Source organism: Solanum lycopersicum, chromosome 9 (assembly GCF_036512215.1).
Source record: "Solanum lycopersicum chromosome 9, SLM_r2.1".
Taxonomy (NCBI): Eukaryota; Viridiplantae; Streptophyta; class Magnoliopsida; order Solanales; family Solanaceae; genus Solanum; species Solanum lycopersicum.
The window spans coordinates 67,031,662-67,059,393 of NC_090808.1; the positions used below are offsets into that span (position 1 = coordinate 67,031,662).

General features: G+C 29.6%; 4 protein-coding genes across 4 annotated transcripts; 3 read left to right on the top strand and 1 right to left on the bottom strand.

Annotated features, from left to right (window-relative positions):
• The first annotated feature begins 542 nt into the window (after window positions 1-542).
• On the top strand, window positions 543-2,874 carry LOC101249209 (uncharacterized). The gene has a single exon (XM_004247672.5). It carries the CDS (start codon window positions 653-655, stop codon window positions 2,564-2,566), a length of 1,914 nt encoding a protein of 637 aa, XP_004247720.1. The 5' UTR covers window positions 543-652; the 3' UTR covers window positions 2,567-2,874.
• Window positions 2,875-15,309: 12,435 nt separating this feature from the next.
• On the top strand, window positions 15,310-15,945 carry LOC104649420 (lysine-rich arabinogalactan protein 19-like). Its single transcript, XM_010328578.1, has one exon. It carries the CDS (start codon window positions 15,310-15,312, stop codon window positions 15,943-15,945), a length of 636 nt encoding a protein of 211 aa, XP_010326880.1.
• A 6,669-nt stretch (window positions 15,946-22,614) lies between these two features.
• On the top strand, window positions 22,615-23,901 carry LOC138338282 (repetitive proline-rich cell wall protein 2-like). Its single transcript, XM_069289077.1, has one exon. It carries the CDS (start codon window positions 22,660-22,662, stop codon window positions 23,734-23,736), a length of 1,077 nt encoding a protein of 358 aa, XP_069145178.1. The 5' UTR covers window positions 22,615-22,659; the 3' UTR covers window positions 23,737-23,901.
• Window positions 23,902-24,346: 445 nt separating this feature from the next.
• LOC101249492 (germin-like protein subfamily 1 member 17) lies at window positions 24,347-25,740 on the bottom strand. Its single transcript, XM_004247673.4, has 2 exons — window positions 25,551-25,740; window positions 24,347-24,900 (listed from the first exon to the last, which is right to left on the bottom strand). Exons 1-2 carry the CDS (start codon window positions 25,672-25,674, stop codon window positions 24,350-24,352), a joined length of 675 nt encoding a protein of 224 aa, XP_004247721.1. The 5' UTR covers window positions 25,675-25,740; the 3' UTR covers window positions 24,347-24,349.
• Window positions 25,741-27,732: the final 1,992 nt, after the last annotated feature.

Here is a 27,732-nt window from a genome sequence, read left to right on the forward strand (position 1 = left end):
AGACTCTTGAGGCAAGCCTCTATTTCATCCATTTCACCCAATTGAATGTATGCCATGCATCATCGTAAATGTCCCAACAATCCCATATTACGAACCCAAAATACTTAAAACTCTCTCATGAGGATAGTCAGTGTGGCAAGTCTTACTTCCACATCTGTTGTATCCAACACAATACTAAATTAGCACTCCAAAATTCAAATATTTCGTTTTGATCGTGCTCAATCTGAATAATTAATTGCGCAAACAAGACAAACGACTACAATCAATCATATCATTTAGGTTCTTTTTGACAATTTCTTAATTCTAACTTTCCGCATAATATTTTTCAACAACAACAATAATACACAAGTAAATAATCCTACTAGAAATTGAACAATACGTGTTGAAATCCAACTCAATTTGAATACATATTATAGAATGTTATCATAAAATTTAAAAAATTATTTTGATATATTTCAATTTAACACCATAATATTTTTTTATTTTTTTTTATACTATCTTAAGTGTTAAGTAATTAAAATCAGGGATATCTTGTGAAAAAAATTAAATATAAGTCGTCCATTTTCAATTCCACATTGAACGTGTCCAAAACGTGTTTATTTATAACAGTATCTCTCACTCAAAGAAGTTATTTTTTAAGCTTCCGTTCATCATGACAGCAAAATCTCTGCTTGTTGGTCCGCCGGCGCTCCGCCGTGAACCACCGTTATCCGCCCTTACACTTAACGATCCCGACACAGTCGATATCCCCATCACCGGTCCATCTGATGAAATAAAAAATCTCGATCTTTCAAAGCTTCCGTTAAGGGGTTTGACGGAGAACAATTCGGCTACATTCATATCATCTGGTAATCCTTGTTTGGATTTCTTCTTTCATGTTGTACCGGATACATCGCCGGATGATTTGATCGGACGGCTGGAATTAGCTTGGGCTCACAACCCGTTGACGGCTCTTAAACTGATTTGCAATCTCAGAGGTGTTAGAGGTACAGGTAAGTCTGATAAAGAAGGGTTTTATGCTGCTGCGTTTTGGTTACATTATATGCATCCTAAAACCCTTGCTTGTAATGTTCATGCTTTTGCTGATTTTGGGTATTTTAAGGATCTGTTAGAAATTTTGTATAGAATTCTTGAAGGGCCGTTTGTTAGGAAAATGGAGAAAGAGGAGAGGGAGAAAGCGAGGGGTAGAGGAGGTGGTGGTCGTGGTAGGTTTAAGAGGGTGAGTAGGCCTAGTGAGGATGGTAAGGAGAAGAAGATGAAAGTTAAGAAAAATTTAGAGGAATTGAAGGAAGAAATTAAGGCAGAGCAAGTGAAAGCAAGAGTTTTGAGGAAGGAGAAAGAGGTAGCTAAGGCGGAGAAGGCGTTTGAGAAGTACTATTCCGATGAGAATTATAGGCGTTTACATGATAAGATATCGGATTTCTTTGCTGAGCATTTGAGGGAGGATCTAGAGAAGTTGAATTCAGGGAAGAGTAATGAGATCAGTTTAGCTGCAAAATGGTGTCCGACTGTTGATTCTTCGTATGATAAGGCTACTTTGATGTGTGAGAGCATTGCGAAAAAGGTGTTTCCGAGAGAAAGTTATAGTGAATACGATGGGGTTGAAGAGGGTCATTATGCTTATAGGGTGAGAAATAGATTGAGAAAAGATGTGCTTGTGCCTTTACACAAGGCATTGGAATTGCCCGAGGTGTATATGAGTGCTAATAAATGGAGTTCGTTGCCGTACAATAGGGTGGCGTCAGTAGCTATGAAGAACTATAAAGGACACTTCTTTAAGCATGACCAAGAAAGGTTTAAGGCATATCTTGAGGATGTGAAGTCGGGGAAGGCAAAAATTGCAGCTGGAGCTTTGCTGCCTCATGAGATTATTGGGGCATTGGAAGACGAAGATGATGGAGAAGTAGCTGAACTTCAGTGGAAAAGAATGGTCGGTGATCTTTGTAAGAAAGGAAAATTAAGTGATTGTATTGCGGTATGTGATGTTTCTGGGAGTATGAGTGGGATACCGATGGAGGTCTGTGTGGCACTTGGTGTCTTGGTTTCAGAATTGAGTGAGGAACCATGGAAGGGAAAATTGATCACATTCAGTGAGTCACCTGAAATGCAGAAAGTTGAAGGTGATACTCTAAAAGAGAAGACCGAGTTTGTCAGAAATATGAACTGGGGTATGAACACAAATTTCCAGAAAGTGTTTGATACTATCTTGGAAGTGGCGGTACAAGGAAATCTAAGTGAGAATCAAATGCTAAAGAGGGTGTTTGTGTTCAGTGATATGGAATTCGATCAGGCATCAGAAAATGCATGGGAGACCGACTATCAGGCAATTCAACGAAAATTTTCAGAGAAGGGATACAACAATGTGCCCGAGATCGTGTTCTGGAACCTTCGAGACTCAAGGTCCACTCCAGTTTTGGAAAATCAGAATGGTGTAGCACTTGTGAGTGGGTTTTCTAAGAATCTGTTGACCATGTTCTTAGAGGGTGGTGGAGTTGTTAATCCTGTGGATGTTATGGAGCTTGCTATTTCCGGTGAAGAGTACCAGAAGCTAGTTGTTTTAGACTAATGTATGAGTCTCGGCACATTATTATCCAACTCTGTTACAGTTTCTTAGATGAAAGAATTGTGTGTTTACTTACCGTCAACTGCTGACATTAAGCTTTGTGTTATGGTGATCATGTGTTTCGTGCTTCTTATAACTGTTACATCTTCTGGTTGAACATGACTTCTTTACCTAGTTTTGTTCTCGGTTGAGTGTCGTTGAAGTAGTCATCTGATATTTTGAATATCCCCTTCAATGAGGATGAACTTTCAGGCTCTTAATCTGTTGAATCTTCACTGATCCAAGTTTTATACAGTTCTGTATTTTGGAGATGTATTGGACCATTTTGCAACTTGTTAGCATGTCATAAGTTTGATTAGCGAGCTGTTATCAGAATTAGAAATATATGTGACAAGAATCTCAAATGTATTTAGCATTTGTTCATATCATATTGCTGAAAACATCTTTCATGCAAAGTACCAGGGGTGTGTGGGATGTTTGTTGATGTTGAAACATCTCATGTGGACGGTACGAATCAGGTGCGGATTTAAAGTATCGATCCTTGACTCAAGTGCATCGAACCCAAGTAAAAAAAGAAGAAATATCATAATTAACTTTTTTTTGGTTCTTTTTAACCGTTGTTAACTTAGTAACTAGGAAAACAAAAAATGAGGAAGATAACAACTTATCATTCCATAGTTTGATAGAGTTTAGCCATCATGTTATTGATGGTAATTTAGGAGCAAATTGTTCATCAACATTAATTATCAAAAAGCAAAAGAAGGATGAAATAAGATGTTATATGATACTAATATACAAACTTTAAAAACAAAAAAAGTGTTCGTTATTTCGGCATCAAGAACATAATTAATTTGTTATGCTTTTAGGATATAATACATGAATATAAACTCTTGCCTCATAAAAGTTATATATTCATAGATATATTCGAAAACTTATTTGTTATTATTGAAATATTAAAAACTTTCATATATAGCAAACACAAAAATTCATATTTGTATAATATATATATAGTTTGCATAATTGCGCTTTATAGTAAACATACTATGACTATTTCAATATACATACATACAAAAGAAGCTAGGCTATTTCGCTATGCGTATAATACAAAAAAAATCAATTGCATAATTCGCTGGCTCCTCTTCAGATTTGTATAATTTTGTTGGCTGGTCATCTATATAAATTGTTGAAAGTTTCTCGTTTGTATAAATCGTTGACAGCTTCTTAATGCAATTCATGTGTTTGTATATCTGTATAAAATTTGAATTTGTATACAATTGAATCGAAATTAAACGTTTGCATATCAAATATTGCTCTCTCTCTCTCCCTCCCTCTCTCTCTCTCTATAAAGCGAGAGAGGCAAAAAAGAACTGGGCAGGGAAATATTTGTATTGTATAATTATAAGTGTACAGGTTGAAGATATATGTATTTGCATGTGTATATATAATTTTTTTCTTGCTTTATACAAAAAAAAACACAATTTATACATTTCTGGTTGTATAAAGCGAGAGAGGCGAGCGACAGAGGAGCGAGTGAGAGAGGGAGAGTGGCGAGAGAGAATTTGAGGGAGAGAAGCGACTGACAAAAAATTTGCTACATGCCTCAATTAAATCAAGGTGTGATTATAACATTTAATTTGAATTAATAGTCTGTCATTACATATAATTTTCCCAAATTAAAAATCGTCCCAAAAAAATATAAATATTTGTGTGAATGACCCGTCTCATTTTGGTGTAATCTTAACAGACCTACTACTTACCTGTTTGGCCCATTATAAGGCTGTTATCGGCCCAAGTGAACTCATAGTTCAATTTCTCATCAATAATAACTATGTATCACATGTAATAATTCCAAAAGTTTTGAATTTTAAAAAATTATATAACAATGTTGAGTACTGAATTAATCTGAATCTAATGCTTTCAATTTAAAACATAAATTTATGTGTAAACACTTACTAAAAAAGTATAATTTTTTATCGCGAAAAGCTTTATTATGTATCTCACGCATGACACAATTGACTTCAGTTGTGTAAGGTTTTTTTTATTTCAGCAAAAAAAGAAAAAAAAAAGTGGCATCCAGAAACTACACTATCGGCTTATAAATTTTGAATTCATTTTTTTGTGAAACAAAAAAAAAATCTCACACTAATTACTTGAGTCACAAAATAGAAAGTAATGTTCATTTAATCTATTCTTTCTAAACATGTGAATTACAACTTAACTCTATGTTAAATTTCATGTAAAGGTACAAAATATCAACCTAAATGAATTGAAATCGAATCTAAGAAAAAATCAGATGATCGAAATGGTTTTAAAATGTTAATATGTGACTATAATATACACAATAAATTAATTGATGGATGAATTTCTCAAAAATTGATGTAGGTTAGGAATAGTTTTAGCGTAAAATCGATTTTTCATCGATGATCTTTGTCCCTAATAAAGAGAAACAAGAATACAAGGGGAGAAACACACACCATATCATGAGCAAGAATTTCGACCAAGAAATTTACAAATTCAGCAAAAAATTGTGTTTGCATCTCACTACAACGTTGAGCATTGAATTTGATTCATCTATACAAAGCTTACTCAAGTTCTTCATCTTCCATTTTTAATGAATCCAGAGACAATTCAAGTTACAAAACTTAAATAAGAAATTAAAGCAGATTATAAACCATAACTTCAAGATTTAAAGTATTAATGAACGTAAACAACTAAAACCTAGCCATTTTTGCAAGAAAATCGTCAAAATATTGAAGAAGGAACAAGGATTAATGACGGAAAAGAAGGAACAAAGGTTTATTTAATTTGGAGAAGGTGACTCTTTTAAAGTGTACCCATTTGTTTCCTCTTCTAACGCGCTTTGAGGAGGTGTTCTCACATTCTATGACAGGGCGACACTCAGGTGTACACTAAATAGAGAAATAAAATGTTCAGGAGATAATTGAACATCTGTAAAATTAGAGTGTATAGTTAAAATTTCAGGCATGGGGGAGGGGCTTAGATCATTTTCTCATTTAATTAAAAAAATTGAACCAATCAAATAGATTAATAAAACATTGGGAATCAAATCAAATTAATTAAGTCAATTTTTACTACTTCAATTTTTTGTTGGATTGTTTGAATTTTTTTTCAAGTTTTTAAATCATTTTTATAAAATATATATAATATATTTCTAACCACACATTAGGTTAACGAATTTCCAACATAATAAACTCACATATAGCAAACACAAAAATTATATTTGTATGTTATAGCTATAGTATGCATAATTACGCTCCATAGCAAACACAAATATCTATATTTCGTTATATATATATACAAAAGAAAAAAAAAGTTTTATAATTTATTTTTGTTTCGGTATACATATACAAAAGATCAATTGTAATTTGTGTTTGTATAAAGCGAGAAAGAGAGAAAGACAAAAGTGAATTGGATAGGGGAATATTTGTATTATATAATTATAAGTGTATAGGACGAAGATATGTATTTGCATGTGTATATACAATTTTCTCTCATTTTATACAAACAGAAATGCAATTTACACATTTCTGTTTGTATAAACAAGAGAAGCGAGGGAGAGAATGACGAGCGAGATCTGGGAGAGGGGAACAAAAATATATATATGTATATACAATTTTCTCTCGGATTTATACAACACAAACGCATTTTATACATTTACATTTGTATAAAAGCGAGAGAGGCGAGGGAGAGAACGAGAGTAGCGAGTGAGATTCACAAGGAGAGAAGCGAAATAATAATAGTTTGCTATGGGGCACAATTAAACCAAACTATGTTTATAACATTTAATTTAAATTAATAATTTGCTAGTATATACAATTTTCCTAACAATTGAACTTTTTAAGAATATATAACCATTTCTAAGAAATATAATAAAGAAATTAGAATGAAGCATTTTGGTAAAATTGATAAACACTTCTATCACATTTACTAATTCTCAATATGGTTTGAAATTGTGTGATTAAATGAATAATTGCATATTAGATTTCAAGTAAGATACATCTAAATATGTGTATTTTTGTTATGAGGTACGCTAAAAAAGATTTTATGCAAGTGAGATAAGAGGGAGGCGAGCGAGATTCTCAAATACATGTAAATCACACAGATACATGTATCTAGATATTTCATATACATGAATTCGAAGTCCAAAATCTGATAAAATTTATAATATTATAAACAAGTGTGAATCTAATTAAGTATTAATGAATTAAAGGAATTTACAAGGTTTGTATTGATAAATTTTGATACACGAGACAAACTCTTTCTAAGGAACTCAACCAAATAGTCTTTGTAACTTTCGGAGGAGTGTCTCCTCACTAAAGGGGGTTGCAATGAATAGGCCATAAACTAAGCTTTTATTGATGAATAAAAGGAGTTTATAAGCAAATTATTCAACTTTAGTAATCAAAAAGCTAAAGGAAGATAGAAATTGGTTGTTCTATGATACTACTATACAAACTTGAAATACAAAAAAGTTGTTTGTTATTTCGGCATCAAGGGAATAATTTATTATGCTTTTACGACATAAATTGCAGATTATTATGATACGAGAATATAAATTACTATCCTACGAAAAGTTATTTTGAATTCAAAAATTATTCAATCACTTATTCGTGATACTAAAATTAAAAATTAAGGATCGTCCTGAAATAAGAATATTTGTGTGAATGACTCGTCTCATTTTGATGTAATCTTAGCAGAACTATTTACCTGATTGTGAACTGCAGATAAACTCGTTAGCGGGGAATAACAACGACTAGCAATACGATGAAATCTGATAAAAAAACGCCAGCTAACGATGCCACCGACCCTGAAGACAGAAACTGACCTATCCAATAAATTAACCTACGCACTGCGAATGCTGAAATTGGTTTTGTGTTTCGTTCATGGGGATATAACATCGAGATAGATTCCATAAAGGGAAGGGCGAACTGCCTAGCAAAGAGAAAGGGCGGAAGGTGCCCTCGCTAGGAGTTAGATAATAACTATGTATTGCATGTAATAATAGAAAATACATAAAGTGATATCTGAAGTTGTCTCGAAATTTTAAAAAGACATCTAAATTATGCAAGTGTATTACTACCCCTAAATAATCCTGAACTGATATTATTACATCATTTTTTGTTCACCTGGCATGGAGAGAGTATGCACTCTCTTAAAGAGCGTGAACAAATTAAAAAAAAATGAATATTATTTTATTTTTACAATAATTTTATTATAAAATATATTTTTTTATTTTTCTGATTATTTTAACTTTTTCTTCTTATTATTTTTTTTCTTTTTCTTTCTTCCTTCTTCTTTAAAAATTCATTGTTATCTTCTTTAACTTATCGCTTTCAATGTCACTTTATACCATAACTCCATTCTCTCTTTTATTCTACTATTAGTTTAATTTTCTTCAATTTTAAAATTACATCTAGATATTTTAATACATTTCGAACAATGTGATAAACCCATTAGATTTCAAGATGATTAGGGACAACTTCAAATGTCACTTTACGTCTTTTCTCCGTGTAATAACTCCGTAGGTTTGAATTTTAAAAAATGAATAACAAACTTTTAATGGACAAAAATTAAAATTAATGCAATCTTGACTAGTAAATGCAGGGGAAAAAAATTCAAAGAGGAGTTAAACCACCATTTAATTCAATAAAACCATATTTCCACTATATAAGCAAACTATTTTCTTCACAATTTCTCACCAATTCACAAAAAAAATGGCTTCCTTTGCACATTTACTCCTTGCTCTTTTTATTGGCCTTCTCTTTCTCTCAACTCCAACTCTCTCAAGAAAAATGCATTTCAAAAATATCGAAGAAAATACTATTTCACCATCGAAGAAAATACTATTTCACCATCATCGTCATCCTCATCCTCATCCTCCCGCTCCTACTCCCAAGTGTCACGACCCTCCAACTACCCCAATAATTTGGACACCCGTTCCTGCACCACCACCCACACAAGGACCAACAGTTGACGCATTAGCTCGCTCTTTTGAACTTTCATAATCAATTAATATTTTTTATTTCGTAACTTTGTGATACCTTTTATTTTATATAATATACAAGGGTTACAAAATTATTTATATGCTGAATTGATATGAATCTATTGCTTTTTAATTTTAAATATATTATTTATATGTAAACATTCATAAAAAGAAGTAGGAAATTATTATTGTTAAACTTAATAATTGAACCTCATAGAATTTAAAAATGTTGAAATTGTACCTGAGCAGAGAGTTTAGTAGTGGACATATTTTCACAATTTTTAAAAGTGGAAAAAAACTTTAAATTAATTCAGGTGATAATTAAAGATCAGAGTTATCAAAAAAAAAGAAGAGAAAAAGCAAAAAATGATGTTATATATTTTGTCTTTATAAAATGTACAAGTAGTAAAATAGTAGTAGGAAATTATTCCAAATGTTATTTATATATTTCTAAATAACATAATACTATCATAACAATTAGACTTTTTTTTAATAGAAGAAGAATGTATACCCTCCCTTCGTCCATCTTTACTTGTGCACTGTATTAGAAATAGTTATCTAATAATATTTATCCAATTTGAAAAATCAAGAGATAATTCATCCTATTTTGTCTATTTTTCCCTTGATGTTATATACAATTTATCATTTAATATCTTTTTTAAAATATTAAATTTAAATTATTTATTGTTTCTTAAGACGTGTGTCGAGAATCAAACATTATGCAACTTTTATCACTTGGTAAAATTCTTATCATTGCTGATTTGGAGATTTTTGCAGCTTATTAGCTTGTCATAATTTTGATTAGCAAACTGATAAAATTGTTATAAGGATTACAAGATCTTTAAATGTATTTTGTAATCAAAGAGCAAAAGAAAAGATATACAAACTTGAAAAACAGAAGTTGTTAGTTATTTCGGCGTCAAAGTAATAACTTATGAGATATTATGATAGGAGAATATTATTTCTTACTGAGAAATATATTTTATCACTAATTGTTATTGAAAATGCCAAAAGATAAAAATTAAAGACTATATATTTGAGGTTTGAAAAATATAGCCAGATGTTTTTGGGTCTAGATCTACCCACCTTTCTAATCTGAGCATATTTTAAAAAGTAAATTACATAAATTGGATGGTTATAATACGAAATTATAATCTATCTCTAATAAATTTTTGATTATATTGATTTCTTAAAAATTAAAAACGTTGAATATAATAATTGAGGATCGGATCATTAATATGTAGTTTGGATATATGAAATATTGTCTTGGATACATTAATATGTAGCTTAGATACATTAATATGTAGCTTGGATACATAATATATACATTAAATACTGGCTTATATACATTAATATGCCGCTCGAATACATTAAAGAAATAAAAGGTTTTAAATTTTTTTAAAAGTAATAGGGGTTAATGAAAATAAGTGAAACAAAATGTGTGTATTTCTGAAATTTATCCTATTTTAAATTAAAATACATTATAAATGTTGAATACGGGCTAACCCATTTTTTTTGGATGGGAGGGGGGGGGGGGCTAGAAACGACCTGCCCAATCCACAAGTACGTGGGGTGCGGGCTAACTCACTTTTAAAAAAAATTTAATTCAAAAATAATATTATAAATATCAACAAGACAATATTATATGGTGTTAGTGTTGTTATTTGTCAATCACATTCACAAATAAAACTATTTTTAAATATTTATTAAATTTGAGTTCAAGTAAAAATAATATACATACTATGATCTATCCTACATAGAGCCATCAATATGGGTTAGGCCTGTTGGGCCGACCTGACCTAGCATGGGATTTAATAGGGTTGAGCTACGATTTTTGGAGCGCATTTGTGAAAAGGGTTGTTTAGCCTGGCCTAAATTAGTATGTTGATTTGTGGGGCTTGAGAAACATCGATAGGGCCGACTCGTGGGTCAATAAAATTTAATTAAAAAATATAATATAATATTAAAATTTAAAATTAAAGAGAGTACAAACTCAAAACAATTAGGTTAATATTTATATTTAGATATTTATACTTTTACTTGAAAAAAAACTTAACAAATATTACAAAGATAATTTTATTTGCGGATTTGATTAAAAAGTAGTAACATTAACATCATGTAATATTGTTTTGTCGACATTTATAATAATATTTTTAAATTTAATTTATAATTTAATTTAATAATTCTAAATATAATATAATTTTTAAATAAAGTGGGTTGAGTCGACCATTTTCTGATCCACAGCAAAAATGAGTTAGCCCGATCTGACCCGTAAAATACCGAAGCATGTATGAGTTAGTCTGAACAGGTGGACTAACCCATATTAACAACTCTAATTCTACAAATTTAGTTAATATGAAAAAGAGAATATAAATTATATTTCAACCAAACGTTAGGTAAACTATATATATTCCAAACATAATACTATGATCTATTCTACATTTAGCCATTTCTAAGAAATACAACTAAAAAAAATTAGAATGAAGTATTTTTTTTTTTTGCAAAAAATTGAGAAAAAACTATCTAATTAAATAAGCAATTCTACCATTTGTTTGAAATAATATATGTTGTCTTATTATTAAATAATTTTATATTAGATTTTAAGTCAGATACATCTAGGTATATGTATTTTTGCTATTACATACACTAAAATAGAAAGAGAAAGTCGAGCGAGATAAGAGTGAGGCGAGCGAACCTCCTATATAGATGTGAGTCACATTAGATACATGTATTAGACCAAATACATGGAGAGAGGTGAGCGTGATCGAGTAAGATACATGTGAATCCACTTCATCACAATGTATCTCAAAGAAATTACACCTATTTTGACCCTATGTATCTGAGATACATGTATAATATTGTAAACTAGCGTTAACCTAAGTAATTAACTCCTAAATTAGTGAGATTTTTTTAAGTTACCCAAAAAAAATTTAAAAAAATAGTTGTGATATACTAAAAAATATCTTGATTATATTTAAAATAAATAATGATAATTAATAAATGAATTCAAAGACAAATTATTTTTTAACAAAATAGATTCTTGGCATTATCATAATAAGACAATTCCCTAATAATTTGTAGAAATGATAAATAACTTTTGATTTTTAAAAAATAAGATGGTTATCAAACTGTGCTCATATTTATTGGAAGTTTACATGACATCTTTAATTAGGATCCCTTTAGATAATAAATTTACATAAGTAGGAAAATGAAACAAACCAAATGAATTCGAAGTTGATACAAATGATTCATACGGTTAACGTCTCATTTTATACGACATAATTAAAATTTCAAAAGTTAATCATAATTTTTTAATCAAAATTTCTTTATATATCTTTTAAATATTTTATTTAATTATTCTAATTTATCACACTTTTAACATAATTTTGTAATAATTGGTAGAGAAAGGGTAATAATTCTCCAATTTGTGGATATTAATAGTTTTCATGTAATTCAATTGTGTCAATTTCCTAAATGGTCATCAAGTTAAGAGAATTGTCCTAAAATATCATTTATGTTTCATTTAGGAACAAAATATCACCCAATTATCACTATTTTCCTCCAAATATACTTGACGATTCAAAAGCATCACTCTCTCCTAGTTGACATGACATGTCATCAAAGTTTTTTTAATAATAGACTAATTTAATTCATTAAACTCATTTAGCAAAAATAATGATCATATTGTTATTAATTTTTTAAATTAATTTATTAACAATAAATTCATACTTAAAATCTTTTATCATAATTAAACTTTTTATTTTTTTATGTTATGCATAATGCGTATTTATAACGTACTATAATCTCATCAATTTTAGATACTGATAAACACATACATTCAAAAAATATTGATATACAAATCACTCATAAACGGTATTTTATTTCAATTAATCATAAATTGTATAACAAATCAATAATATTAAAGATTGATTAATTATTAATAAATAATTATTTGGATGCTTTGAAATCCATATATACTTATAGTATCTTTTTTTAAAAGAAAATAGTAAGTGAATAACATTTATAGAAAATAAATTTTGATCTTTATTTATCAGTATATTAATCTCATATAATAACTATACTATCGAATTAAATTAGTGAATTCAATTAACTATTAGTTTATTTATTGATGTTTAATTGTATGAAATGTTATAATATAATATAATATAGAATAAAAGAATAAAAATAAAAATAAAATTAAAAAAATTTAAATAATAGTTTTCTTTTTCTTACCAATTTTTTTGCCAACCTTAAAAATTTATCTAAATACTTTTATTAAAAAAAGTGTTTAAAATTTTCAAATAATTTATTTAGAAATTTTAAAATTATCAGGTAATAATTGCACACTGAGATTTTTTTTCATTGAATTTTATTTGGTGACAATATATAAAGTTACTAGACTTTTTAAATTACTTTTCTTATAATCTTCATAAATTCTCATGTAATTTATATATTTATTTTGTATATAAATTCTCATATAATTGATATATTTATTTTATAGAGACATAAGTTTGAGAATTAAATAGGTCTTTATTTTTTAAAATGATTATTTAATGACAGAGCATATCAACTAGAATTTTAGAAAACTTTTGAGGTATTTAGTATTCTAATGGATAAAAAATATAATATTATTCATTTTCTTCTTCTTCTTCTTCTTCTTTTTACAAATAATAATAATAGCGGAAGCATGAATTGCAAAATATACAATTAATATTATTGTAATAGCTAATTGACCTTTGATATTATTGATTTATTATACAACTTATGATTAATTGATTTAAATTAGCGTTAATGAGTGATTTATATATAAATATTTTTTTGAATATATGTGTTTATAAGTATTGAAAATTAATAAAATTATAGTACATTTCAAAAATGTATTCTTCATAACATAAAAAACAAAAAGTTTAATTTGGATAAAAGATTTTAAGTATGAAAATTTATTCTAATAGATTAAAAATAAAGTAAAAATAATATGATCATTATTTTAGTTAAATAGGTTCAATGAATTAAATTAGTCTATTATTTTAAAAAAAGGTCAAATACATAAACAGACCCCTAAATTTGTTAGGTTTTTTTCCCTCAGGTACCTCAACTACGTCATTTTCCTATTGAATCATTAAACCCTCATAATTTGTTCCGTTTAAACAAACACTGTTGTCTGATGTGGAACTAGATTCGTGAGGGGTATTAATAGAGGATACATATGTTGTTCCACAACTCATTAATCCAATTGATAGTGAAAATGTTTGAGAATAATTGTGTTTTACTTAAGTCATTTGAACACATTAAAAAAACAAATGAGACTAACACGGTTTGTCTTCATTGATTTAATCAAATTTATTACAATTCGAACACAATTGAAGACATTTACAATAGAAAAGCCGATCAAAATCAACCAACAGTGTTTTAAAGGAACAAATTATGTTTGGTTCAATGATCAATAGAAAAATAATGTTGTTGAGGTAGCTAAGGAAAAAAACCCAACAATTTTAGGAATTTGTTTATATATTTGGCCCAAAAAAAACTTAAATGGCATGTCATGCCAACTAGGAGAGAGTGGTGATTTTAAAGTGCCAACTATATTTGGAGGAAAATAGTGATAATTGAGTGATATTTTGTTCCTAAATGAAAAATAAATGATATTTCAAGACAATTCTCTTAACTTGGGTGACCATTTAAGGAATTGACTCAATTCGATTCATCAATGTTAATATTCCTTAATTATCTTGGTAAGCTGTTTAAACAAGACTACAAACTTACTAACCTTATATATCAAATCAATTTACGTAGATACATTTATATGGTTACATATTTATTAGATAACCACATATATATATATATATATATATATCAATTAAATCTTATGCATAATTAGTAATACATTTAACTTTTTACTACATTGATACCTTAATTACAAGTGAGAATTATAGTTGGTACTATATAAAAAAAAACAATTTTAGAGAATATACTATGTGTGTATTAGACAACTAATCTAATGCATATTTGGTACTACAATCAATCTTTTACTAGATATAAAAATACCTTAATTACAAGTGAGAAATTTAATTAGCAATTTAGTACTAATGAATGGGCTAGAATATTTATTTCATCAGCTAAAAAAAGTAATTAAAAATGGGTCAAATGAGTTTTATATAATGAGTTAAAGGGGTATTGTGTCTAAAAATAATATCTTATAGGTTTGACATGTAAACTTTTGTTAAAAAATGTTACTAGTTTTTATTTTGTTGGAAATATGAGCATAATTTGATGGCTATATTGACAAAAAATTAAAATTAAAATAGTTGAATGACTATTTAAGAAATTTAGTTTTGACTTTTATTAAATAGTTAAATGTGAACATAATTGAAAAATATTTGTTTCATATAGTGAGTATTCTTATTTTATTCTTTACTTTGAATTTTTAAAAAATAAACCCCCCACCCCAACCCCTCCCCTCTTTTCCCATTATACTTATCATATTCATTTTTTAACGGTTAAACTATATAAATTTTAATTAATATTTTTAAAAATAAATTAACTTTGACCAATATTCTAAGATGTGACTAGTCAATAGTATAATAGAGAATCTTAATTCTTAGAAAGTAAATCTAAGTGAAATCAAAGAAAATAGATTATAATTTAATGTCAAAAGACCAATCTCCCCTATATAAGCCACTATTTTCTTTATACTTTTCTCACCATTGCAATTACAATACAATTAATTTAGCGAGTAGCAAAAATGGCCACTTCTTTACACTTACTCCCCTCTATTCTCTTTGCTCTTTTGTTTTTCTCAACTCCAACTCTCTCTAGGAATATTATTTTTTTGGATGATACACCAATTGCACCTTCTCCTAGTGATGATACATCAACCTCAATTAGCCCATTAGGTTCCGGAGATATTACTATTTCACCGTCTCCTCATGATTCACCGGTAGATGTGCAAGTTAATTCACCATCTATTATTTCACCCTCTTCTCAAGATTCACCGGTAGATGCGCCAGTTAGCCCACCATCTATCAGAGAAATTCCTATTTCACCCTCTCCTCAAGATTCACCTGTAGATGCGCCAGTTAGCCCACCATCTACCGGAGAAATTACTATTTCACCCTCTCCTCAAGATTCACCGATAGATGCCCCAGTTAGCCCACCATCTACTGGAGAAATTACTATTTCACCTTCTCCTCAGGAACATAAACATCATCACCACCATCATCATCACCATGGTCATGAAAGTCACCATCATGGACATGAAGATGTACCAACACCATCTCCTTCTCTTGAAGATCAATCAACACCAACTCCTTCTCCTGAAGTTTCAAGTGATGCTTTTGAATATTTAGATGATAGTCGTTTCTCTTTCTTAATGTTGTAATGATTTATTATATGCTTATGCTAGGGTTATAAAAATAGGTCTAAGATTATATTTGATCAAATGCTAGAAAGAATGATTTGTTATTGATTCCAATTTTCTTGGATCATGGCAACCTATTGCCTATTGGAATATCAAAATCATTTTTGAATTTCTTAAACAAGGCCTTATTATTCCCATATATGGAAAACTAGATATAGTACTTTATATGACAATTTTCATTTTTTGCAATTTTTTCCTTGAATATAGTTTTTTAGAAATTTTATATTGTTGTAGTAATTAATTAAGTCATAGGAGTATCACATTGACCTTTATTAAAAGGAAAAAGTATCTTAGTAGGCATACATTTATATTGTATATATTAATTTATCTCTATCTTTAAATAATTATACATTTTATTGCTATTTGGAGTTTTTTTTAATAAAAAATTCATATATTGAGGAAGATACACATATATACACATATTTTTGATACCAGATATACTAAAAGAGGGAGACAGGCGAACGAGATAGTCATGTATCCCAATTAATACATGTGGGTCACACTAGATACACACTACATACATGTTTTTATATGTACTCTGTTGTGATTCAAATTTATCTGTGATACTAGATATATTGGGAGTGGCGAGCAAGATAGAAGGGAGATGGGGGAGGCGAACAAGATTTGTCTATAAATCCTATATACATGTGAATCTACTTGGATATCGTATATCTGGATAAATTACAACTAATCTTAACCTCGTGCATATTGAGATACATGTATCTAGACACACAAAATCTGATAACATTCATAATATTACAAACTAGAATGTATTTAAGTAATCAATTTCTAAACTGCTGAGATTTCAGTAAAAAAAAAAAAAAAAAGTTGGCCCAAGGAGTAATTAAAAGTTGAAGCAAAAAACTTATACTTTGTTCTATGCTTTATTATTATTATTATTATTATTATTATTATTATTATTATTATTATTATTATTATTATTATAAATTGTGTTTTACTTGACGGAGATAATTTAGATTCATGAGACTATAGTGAATACTTTTGGGGCTAATTGTATCTTTCATTTTAAAATTAAAAAATTAAAAAATAGAGAAAAGCATTATATATGGTTAGTTATTTGTTCTTTGACATTAATTTTAGTTCGTCGTAATAATTGTTCTAATATAATAATCATTTAAAAAAATTATAATGATAGTTAAAAATGAGGTGACAAGGGAGTATTAACGGGATTTTCTTTGTTAGAAAGTCACTTCGAAAACTCAATTAGAAAATTAACAAAAGTCTTATTAATGTTTGATAATTATAGTTTGTTAATTACTATTCAATTGGACACGCCATGATTAGTTTGAGAACAAAGAAATTTTCACATATAGTCATTCGAAAATAGCTTAATTATATTTCATAACTATAGTTTGCTAATTACGATTCATAGCTAACTCCATGTTATAAGGAGAAGGCGAGCAAGATCTTTTTTTTTTGGGGGGGGGGGGGGAGGGCAGAAAGTAAAGAATTCTTAATTGTATGTGTATATCAGTTTGATAATTATACATATATAATTACTATGTATGTATCCGTTATTCTTACAAGTTGAATATCATATGAGAAATTCAGTCTTGAATAATCTAGTAATGTAAACATAATTAAAAATATTTGTTTCAAATAACGTATATTCGAAATATATTCTTTACTTTGACTTTTAAAAAGATACTCCCTTCTTCACATTTTACTTGTCATATGTATTTTGTCAGTCAAATTATCTGAATTTCAATTAATATTTTTTAAAATACATTAACTTTGACTAATATTTTAATATGTAACTAAGGCTACAGTAAAATTGAGAGAATCTTAATTCTTAGAAAGTTAAATCTAAAGGAAATCAAAGAAAATAGATTATAATTTAATGTCAAAGACCATATCTCCCCTATATAAGCCACTATTTTCTTTACACTTTTTCTCACCATTGCAATTACAATACAATTGATCTAGTGAGTAGCAAAAATGGCCACTTCTTTACACTTACTCCCCTCTATTCTCTTTGGTCTTTTGTTTCTCTCAGCTCCAACTCTCTCTAGGAATATTATTTTTTTGGATGATACACCAATTGCACCTTCTCCTAGTGATGATACAACAACCTCAATTAGCCCATTAGGTTCCGGAGATATTATTATTTTACCATCTCCTCAGGATTCACCGATAGATGAACCAGTTATCCCACCATCTACTGGAGAAATTATTATTTCACCCTCTCCTCAAGATTTACCGGTAGATGCACCAGTTAGCCCACCATCTACCGGAGAGGATCAATCAACACCAACTCCTTCTCCTGAAGTTTCAAGTGATGCTTTTCAATATATAGATGATAGTTTCTCTTTCTTAATGTTGTAATGATTTATTATATGCTAGGGTTATAAAAATAGGTCTAAGATTATATTATTATGATTTTATTTGATCAAATGCTAGGAAGAATGATTTGTTATTGATTCCAATTTTCTTGGATAATGGCAACCCATTGCTATTGGAATATTAAAATCATTCTTGAATTTCTTAAACAAGGCCTCATTATTGCCATATAGTATTTTATATGACAATTTTCATTTTTTTTGCATTTTTCCCCCTTGAATATAGTTTTAGAAAATTTCTATTGTTGTAGTAATTAATTAAGTCATAGAACGAGCATCACATTGATCTTCATTAGAAGGGAAACCTATCTTAGTAGGCATATGATATATATTAATTCTATCTATGTTTTTAAATAATTACATATTTTATTACTAATTTAGAGTTTGTTTTTAAATCATATGTTGATGAAAATACACATAGATTCTTATATTTTTTTTATATCAAATACACTAAAAGAGGGAGACAAGCGAGCGAGATAGTCATATATCATATTAATATATGTAAATTATATTAGATATACACTACATACATGTTTTTATATGTATCTGGTGCGACTCAAATGTATCTGTGATACTAGATACATTGAGAGTGGCGAGCAAGATAGAGGGACATGAGTGAGACGAAAAAAGTCTGTCTATGAATTTTATATACATATTAATCTACTTGGATATATTGTATCTTGAATAAATTACACCTAATTTTGGCCTCGTACATATTGAGATACATGTATGTAAATTTATCTGGAGACACCAAAAACTGGTAACATTCGTAATAATGCAAAGCAGATTGTATCTAAGTAATTAGCTTCTAAACTAGTGAGATTTCAGTTTTAAAAAAAAGTTGGCCAAAGAAGTAATTCAAAGTTGAAGCACAAAACTTATATTATTTAGACTCCGTGGTCAAACTCGTACCAAAATTAGTTTTTTTTTTAACTTCCAAACAAAATAAATTTTGTATTATTATTATAATTGTTAGGGAAAAGAGTCTGATATATCCCTAATTTTACTATTTGGAGCTGATATATCCTTCGTTATAAAAAGTGACTTCTATATGTCCTTATCATTATACAAACGACTCACATATACACCTACCGTTACAAAATGAGCTCACATATACTCTCCATTTAACAAAAGTGAAAAAATTAGTTTTAAATTTATATTTGTGACTTTTAATTTTCTAAAAAATTATTTTGGGGTATGTATGATTCTTCTACCAAAGTTCAAGGTATATTCTATTTTTTTCATACATAAATTATTTTCTAACTTCTTTTATTATAATTATTTGAATTTCCTATTCTTATTTCATTTTTTTCTTTTATTCCTTAGTGTAAAGAACATAACTTTTTTTGCTATATTATAATTTAAAATTATTTTTTTTGTCTATATTGTAATTTAATTTTTGAATTTGAAGAAAGTAATTTGATCTCTATAATAAGTTTTACAAGAATATTAGTGAAACATAAATAAATTGACCATCAAATAATAAACCTTAGTTAGTCATTGAAACAAAAAATAAGTCATATATATATATATATATATATATATATATATATATATATATGTTAGTTTTTTTAAAACAAAAAAAAATTAAACAAATTATTATTTTTCATTTTCGTTAGAGGAAAAGGGTATATGTGAGTCATTTATATATAAGTAGTGTAATATATAAATCACTTCATAATGAGGGAAAGTTGAGAGATATATCAGACCCTTTCCCCTGACTATTAATATAAGTATAAATTGTGATTTTACTTGACGGAGATAATTTATATTCATGTCACTATAGTGAATACTTTGGGGCTAATTTTATCTTTCATTTTAAAATACAAAAAAAATAGAGAAAAGCATTATATAAGGTAGCTATTTTTTATTTGATATTTATTTTAGGCTTAACTCATATGCATCCCTTTAAAGTTGTTCACATGTTTCATTTAGACACATTAAGTTTAACTTGTACCTATTGAACACTCTAACCTACAATTTTTTTTACTTATTTGACATAAACTGACAAACAATTGAAAAATAAAAATGTGTGTATCTCAAACACTAAAACAAAATCGATTTACCAATGAAATATTGACACGTGATATTATATTTAATTTTTTTAAAACCTTATTTAAATAATCAAAAAAGTATTTAAAAAATTTAAAAACCTTTTTTTTAATTAACAACCCCCGCCACCCCCTTTTCCCTTACACCATTGCTATCCACTCAAGCTAAAAACTCATTTTTCTTCATTGTGATAGTATGATAATCTTCTACCATTGTCTTCATCTTCTATCCATCCGTAACTATTTATTAGAATTTGAAAAAAAAACTAAAAACAAACTTTGACCCCAAAAAAATCAATTTATGTCTTTTCATGTAATAAATTGAACTTCATCGAGATATTTGAGACGTAAATTAACGTAAGTAAAAAGGGAAATAAGAAGAAGAATGACAGAGGGTGAGAGAAAGTGAGGTGGAGGGGGTGGGGGTTGTTGCAGGGATGGGGAAGAAGAGGACTGCTCCTTTTTTTAAAAAAAAAAAATTATTCATTTTTTTCTTTTTTATTAATTGAGGTGCATAAGCTGAGAGAAAAAAAAAAGAAAAAAAAATTATTTTTTGATGACTTAACGTGCTCAAAGAAAGTGAATCACAAGTATTTTTTCATGTCAGCATGCATTTTGTGTTCAATAGGAATGATTTTTTAACAAATAAGGTGCTCAATTGACACAAAAATAAGTTAAAATGTCTAAGTGAATTATGCGAACAACTTTAGGTGGCCGAAGATGACTCAAGCGTTTAGTTTAATTCCTCGTAACAAATGTTCTAATATAATAATCATTTAAAAAAAATTATAGCGATAGTTAAAAAGAGGAGACAAGGGAGTATTAACAGGAATTTCTTTGTTAGAAGGTCGCTTCGAAAACTCAATTAGAAAATTAGACATAAATCTTAATTATGTTTCGTAGTTATAGTTTTCTAATTATGATTCAATTTGACACACAATAATTAGTTTGAGAACAATAATAATAGTGAAATTTTCGCATTTAGTCTTTCAAAAATAGTTTAATTATGTTTCATATCTATAGTTTATTAATTACGATTCATAGCTACATGTTATAGCAAGGAGAGTGGCGAGCGAGATTGGGAGGGGGGAGAGACGAGCTAGAGAAGGCAGAAAGTGAAGAGAGGTAAATTGTATATGTATATTAGTTAGATAATTGTATGTATGTAACTACTATGTATGTTTCAATTATAGTATTTATGTATGTGCGTATAATTTGAATTCACATACAACTGAATCGAGTTAAAACATTTGTATTTGTATGTCTAATCTCTATCTCGCTTTATTCAAGTACAAATATTTATAATTATAAAGCGAGAGAGATTGGCTGAAGAAAATGTATTTATATACGAACACACTTGGATACAATGTACTTAAAACAAATTACACATAATATTGACTTCATGTATCTTGAGATACATGTATCTGAATGTACTTGGATACATTAAAATCTTGTAAGATTTATAGTATCTAAGTAATAATGTCCACAATTAATAAGATTTATGCAAGTTTTCCTAAAAAATATCACATAAATTAAAATAGAAGTAATAAAAGATACTAATGACATCTATTATATGCAATCTTGTTTGACTGTTGGCATTTAAAGTTTAATTACTCTTTTCAAATTTCTATTTGACTAATTATGCTTAAAATCATATTATTTCCCCTTTTTTTTCCCTTAACTTTGAAGTTTGACCCTACTCCTTTTCACACTACCATCATTAATATTTCAACCAAGATTTCTACCATGAGTTCAGACTATATTTTAAGAAGTAAATTTTAAAATTTCTTCAATATAACTAAAAACATTAGAAAATACATTCTTTAATTCATTCTAGTTGTTGTGCATATTTAGAATAATTGATCTAAAATAGTTTTCATTTTAGAAAATTAGATTATTAATTTGCAGCTCTTTCCTTACTCAATAAGTATGAAGAAAAATAATAAAATGGGAAATAAAGTAATATTAAATTGAGACTAAAGAAAAAAAACTGATTAATCAGTCAAACAATTGTATCTACTTAATTAATGTTTTCTTAAGAATAAAAATGAAAAACAATGACAAGTAAATTGGACTTATGTACTTATACTTTAATGCTACCAATGGTCTTTGAGTCAATGTGGAGTAAATGCAAGTAAACACAAATACAAAGAGGAGATAATGCATAATTTAATTCCATTGAGCACTCTTCAACTATAAAAGCCAATGTTTTCTTCATAGTTTTTCATCATTAGCAAAACTCATTAGTGATTCACAAAAACAAAATGTCTATTTCATATTCATTTCTTGGTCTTCTCCTTGGCCTTGTCTTGCTTTTTACTCCAACTCTTTCCCTAAGAAGAGACTACTTCCTTAGAAATGAACCAAATGTTGATGATGATCATCTAGATATCTTTCATGATAAAAGATTCCCAATGAATCTTTTGTCTGCTTTTGATGATCTTTTGAATACCCCTCCTCCGGATGAATCTCCAGATGTGGCAAGTCCGGTTGTTTCACCATCTCCAGAAGAAACCTCAGGTAGTCCACCACCTATGGAAGAAACCCCCGTTACTCTACAACCTCCGGTAGAACCCCCAACTAGTCCACCACCTCCAGAAGAACCCCCAACTAGTCCACCACCTCCTGTAGAACCCCCAACTAGTCCACCACCTCCCGTAGAACCCCCAACTAGCCCACCACCTCCAGTTGAACCCCCAACTAGCCCACCACCTCCAGTTGAACCCCCAACGAGTCCACCACCTCCGGTAGAACCCCCAACGAGTCCACCACCTCCGGTAGAACCCCCAACGAGTCCACCACCTCCAGAAGAACCCCCAGCGAGTCCACCTCCTCCCGTAGAACCCCCAACCAGTCCACCTCCTCCCGTAGAACCCCCAACTAGTCCACCACCTCCGGAAGAACCCCCAACTAGTCCACCACCTCCGGAAGAACCTCCAACTATTCCACCACCTCCCGTAGAACCCCCAACTAGTCCACCACCTCCGGAAGAACCCCCAACTAGTCCACCACCTCCTGCAGAACCTCCAACTATTCCACCACCTCCCGTAGAACCCCCAACTAGTCCACCACCTCCTGCAGAACCTCCAACTATTCCACCACCTCCCGTAGAACCCCCAACTAGTCCACCACCTCCCGCAGAACCCCCAACTATTCCACCACCTCCACCGCCAACTCCTCCGCACCATCACCATCATCACCACCACCACCATCACCACCATCATCATCACCATCACCACCACCACCACCACCACCACCACCACCACCACCATCACCATCCACCTCCTTCTTCAGAAGTTTCAACTCAAGATCCTGATCAGTCCTCAGACAATATCAATTGATTAGTCACCCTTATGCATACATTGCTTAGTAAAGCAATATAAATCTAAGAGTACAACAAAACAAATTTGAAAACTAGAGTTGTTTAATGAATTTGATATGTTGTTTTCCGTGAACATGTATTATCAGTTACATGGCTAATCTAAATCTTCTTCAATTCGTTTTAATTTGCCCTTTTCTTACTAATTAAATTATTATATATGAATGTTACTGATATTACTATATTGTCTATGGATTTAATTAATATTTTCCTTTTGACTTCTTAATCTTCTTCCTCTAAAAATAACAAATAAGATTTGTTTTAATAACAAAGTATAACGATTCATCATGAATTTTTGTCAAGAACATCAACACAACTATTCAAACGTTCTTAGTTATCTCTCAAACATTACAAAATTAATTGATAACAAATACATATATTACATGAAAACAACCAATAGTTCCCACTTGGTATACTTTATATATATATATATATATATATATATATATATATATATATATATATATATAATTTAAATCGGGATGAGAAACGGGGTCCAGGGAGATTACAAGAAGTGGAATCGAACCTTCAGAAATAAGATAAAAGTTCAGATAGCCAACAAATCAAGCTACGTATTAAGAGAACAATCCTTGAAGTTTTATCACCATTTTCTTATCCAATTGGAATGCTTTTGAAAGAACATCATCTACAAGTGGTGGATTTGTTCCAAATAATTCACTTCCAACCACAATTAGCCCAGCATTTTGGCTATTCAAAGCACCAAAAACAATTGCATTTGTATCTCCAATATTATATTGAAAATGAATTAATCCTTGTGGAAACACAAATACATCCCCTTTATTCATTATTTTTGTAAAAGATTTAGTTTTTAATGGATTTGAAGAGTCCGGAGCCAAAAATCCAACGTACAACGTACCCTCTAAGACAACAATAATTTCCGTGCCACGAGGGTGCGTGTGAGGTGGAATTAAACCATATGGTGCAAAATCGATACGAATTAGTGAAATTCCAAGAGTGTTGAGTCCAGCAAGACGATTTATATCGACTAAATTTACAAACGATCCAAGTCCTGGTAAAGGATTTCCACTAACGTTAAGTCCTGTTAGAAAGAAATCATCTGCTGTGGCCAATTTTGGATCTTTGCAAAATTTTCCATTCACGAACACTGCAAAAATAAATTATAACACTCAGAAACAGAAAAAGAGTTTAACTTCTATAAATCGAAGGAACATTTATAAAGTGGGATTGTAACATTTATTGAATTAAAAAATCATGTGTTTGATTTGAAACTAGACAGTTTGAATAAAATTCTATTTCCAATTTTAGCCTTAGCTTTCTTAAAAGACCTTGATAAAAGATCTTTTGAAGAAGGGCATACTTGTTATTTGCTTGTAAGTTGAATATGGTACTACCAATATTAAAATTAAAAAAAAAAGGGACAAAAATTACATACTTTTAAGGTAAAATCATCATTTGTCTCTTATAAGTTTATTATTACAGAAATCTACCAATCTGATACAATAATATAAGCTGATGCGCGAGATACATTAATTTAATGCATGAAAATGAGAAATTTTGAAAATTTGTAAAACTAATAGTGGATTTCTGTCATTTTTCACGTAAAAATAATCCCAAAATTATTTAACTTGAAATTGAAAATTTCATTAATCAAACACGAAATAAAATAATTTTATATTTTATTTTGAAATTATTTCTCATATCATGATACTAACAATTCCTATTAAAATTATCATATATATTATCGAACTATATAACTACATGTAACTGTTCGTAACGAAATGAAGGGTAAATTACCTGCATCATTGGAATCAGTAGCTGCAACACAAAAATCTTGAAGAGGGTTTGGATCAAATGAAGAACCAAAGGAAAAAAGAAGACCAAAAGTGACTATAATAATTGTTAGGACGCAAAAAGCCATTGAAAAATTTTTCTTATTAATTTTTTAGGGATGATTAATATAATAGTTAATCATAAGGTAAATTGTATTTATACTGAAAAATCTGAGCCTATTTATAGATATATAATATAAAGTTGTCACAATTTTTGATTATTTTTTTTAATGTTGAAGTAACGAAAATAGTCCTTATATTTAGAGTAGGTTCAAAGTAATCTCGAAAATATATTTTTCAATTTGTTTTAGTCATTTAAGTTTGTCAAAAATGAAGACTTTTGATTTATATATATATAAAAAATCAATTTGTATTTGTTAGATTAGACTGAAATTGTGACATAAAAAGATTTATTTAGGAACCTGCGATCGGATCGTAAAAAAAAGTATGAAATATCAATTAAAAAAAAGAATAATATAGCATAAGATGTACTTTTCTATTTTCTATAGTTTTTACCTATAAATACTACAAAGACCTCTTTTTTTTCCTTTTCCAGTAGTCCCAATTTCTTCTTCTTGTTATTATTAATTTGATAGACTTATTATTAATTTGTTGAAAATAGCCACATTGATAATAACTTGTTTGTGACATATAAACCTCATTCATCTATTTTACCTTGCTCACTTATCATAAAAGAAAAATTAGAAGTTGATATTTTACCTTAATTTAGTATCAAATTCTTGTTGATTGATACTTGATATCATGTAGTTAGGGAATAACTCAATTAATTAAGTTCTAGGTGAGTTGATAATTTAGTGATCAACAACCTCCATAGTCCTGTGAATATGCGAAAATGTTATTTATGAATGGAGACTAGACACAATTGCTTTAACGGGGACTGAAATCGTGACTATGTGCTCATGCTTTCGAAAAGAAAACAACCATCTAAAGCAAAGAGCATCGTCCATAATAGGTGGATCAGAAGCAAAGATTATATCAGGAACAAAGATGAGTCCGGGACTTTGACTGTTGAAACTAGCAAAAACTGTAGCGTTTGTACTTCCAACATTATAAATGAAGTGAATAAGCCCTCGTGGAATCACAAACACATCACCACGATTCAAGACTTTGGCAAAGAGACGACTCTTATAGATGTTATCTTCGTTAGGTAAAAGTAGAAGAAATCCCGCATAAATTGTACCATCCAAGTGTTAGGACCGAAAATAAGCAGGTGTAAACGCGGAAGCTAGCAATACAAACCTCGAAAGACCACGAGTAAGAAGACAACGAGAAATATATCAAAAGACACAAAGATTTAACGTGGTTCGGTCAATCGACCTACGTCCACAAAGGAGATGAGCAATCCACTATAAATATGAGAGTACAAAATACAGAGAGAAACAACCTCAACCAATTCACTCAGAATACATGGGAGGTTCACACAAGTGATAACATATCAAGCTTGTGACCCACAAATTCTCCCTCTAACCAAAACTCTCAAAGCCCTTAAGACTACATTGTGAATGCTGATTAAGTTAGAAGTAACATGCCTCTATTTATAGAAACCTAAACATTTTCCTACCAAAAAAAAGGATTAGTCAATTCAAAACCTTTTCCTAAAAGGAAAACCTATTTATGGTAAGAAATTTAGGGCAAATAAAACCCAACAAATCTCCCCCTTGGACTGAATTTCTGACAAAATAAATTTGTCCACCTTCTTGACTTAATCTTCAACAACTTGCTTCTCCTCTCCATAATCTCCTTTTCAAAATTTATGTCTCAACACAAAGAATCTCTCTGAAACAATTTCTCCAACAAAATCTTCATTACCGTCAAAAAAGGTTACTGCTAGAACTACACCGCCAAGATGAACACATCTTTCTAACCTGGTTCAATCATCAATTATCGAACCACTGAACCTGACTCCGTCATTAAATCTGGCTCTGATACCACTTGTTAGGATCGAAAATAAGCAGGTGTAAACGCGGAAGCTAGCAATACAAACCTCGAAAGACCACGAGTAAGAAGACAACGAGAAATATATCAAAAGACACAAAGATTTAACGTGGTTCGGTCAATCGACCTACGTCCACAAAGGAGATGAGCAATCCACTATAAATATGAGAGTACAAAATACAGAGAGAAAC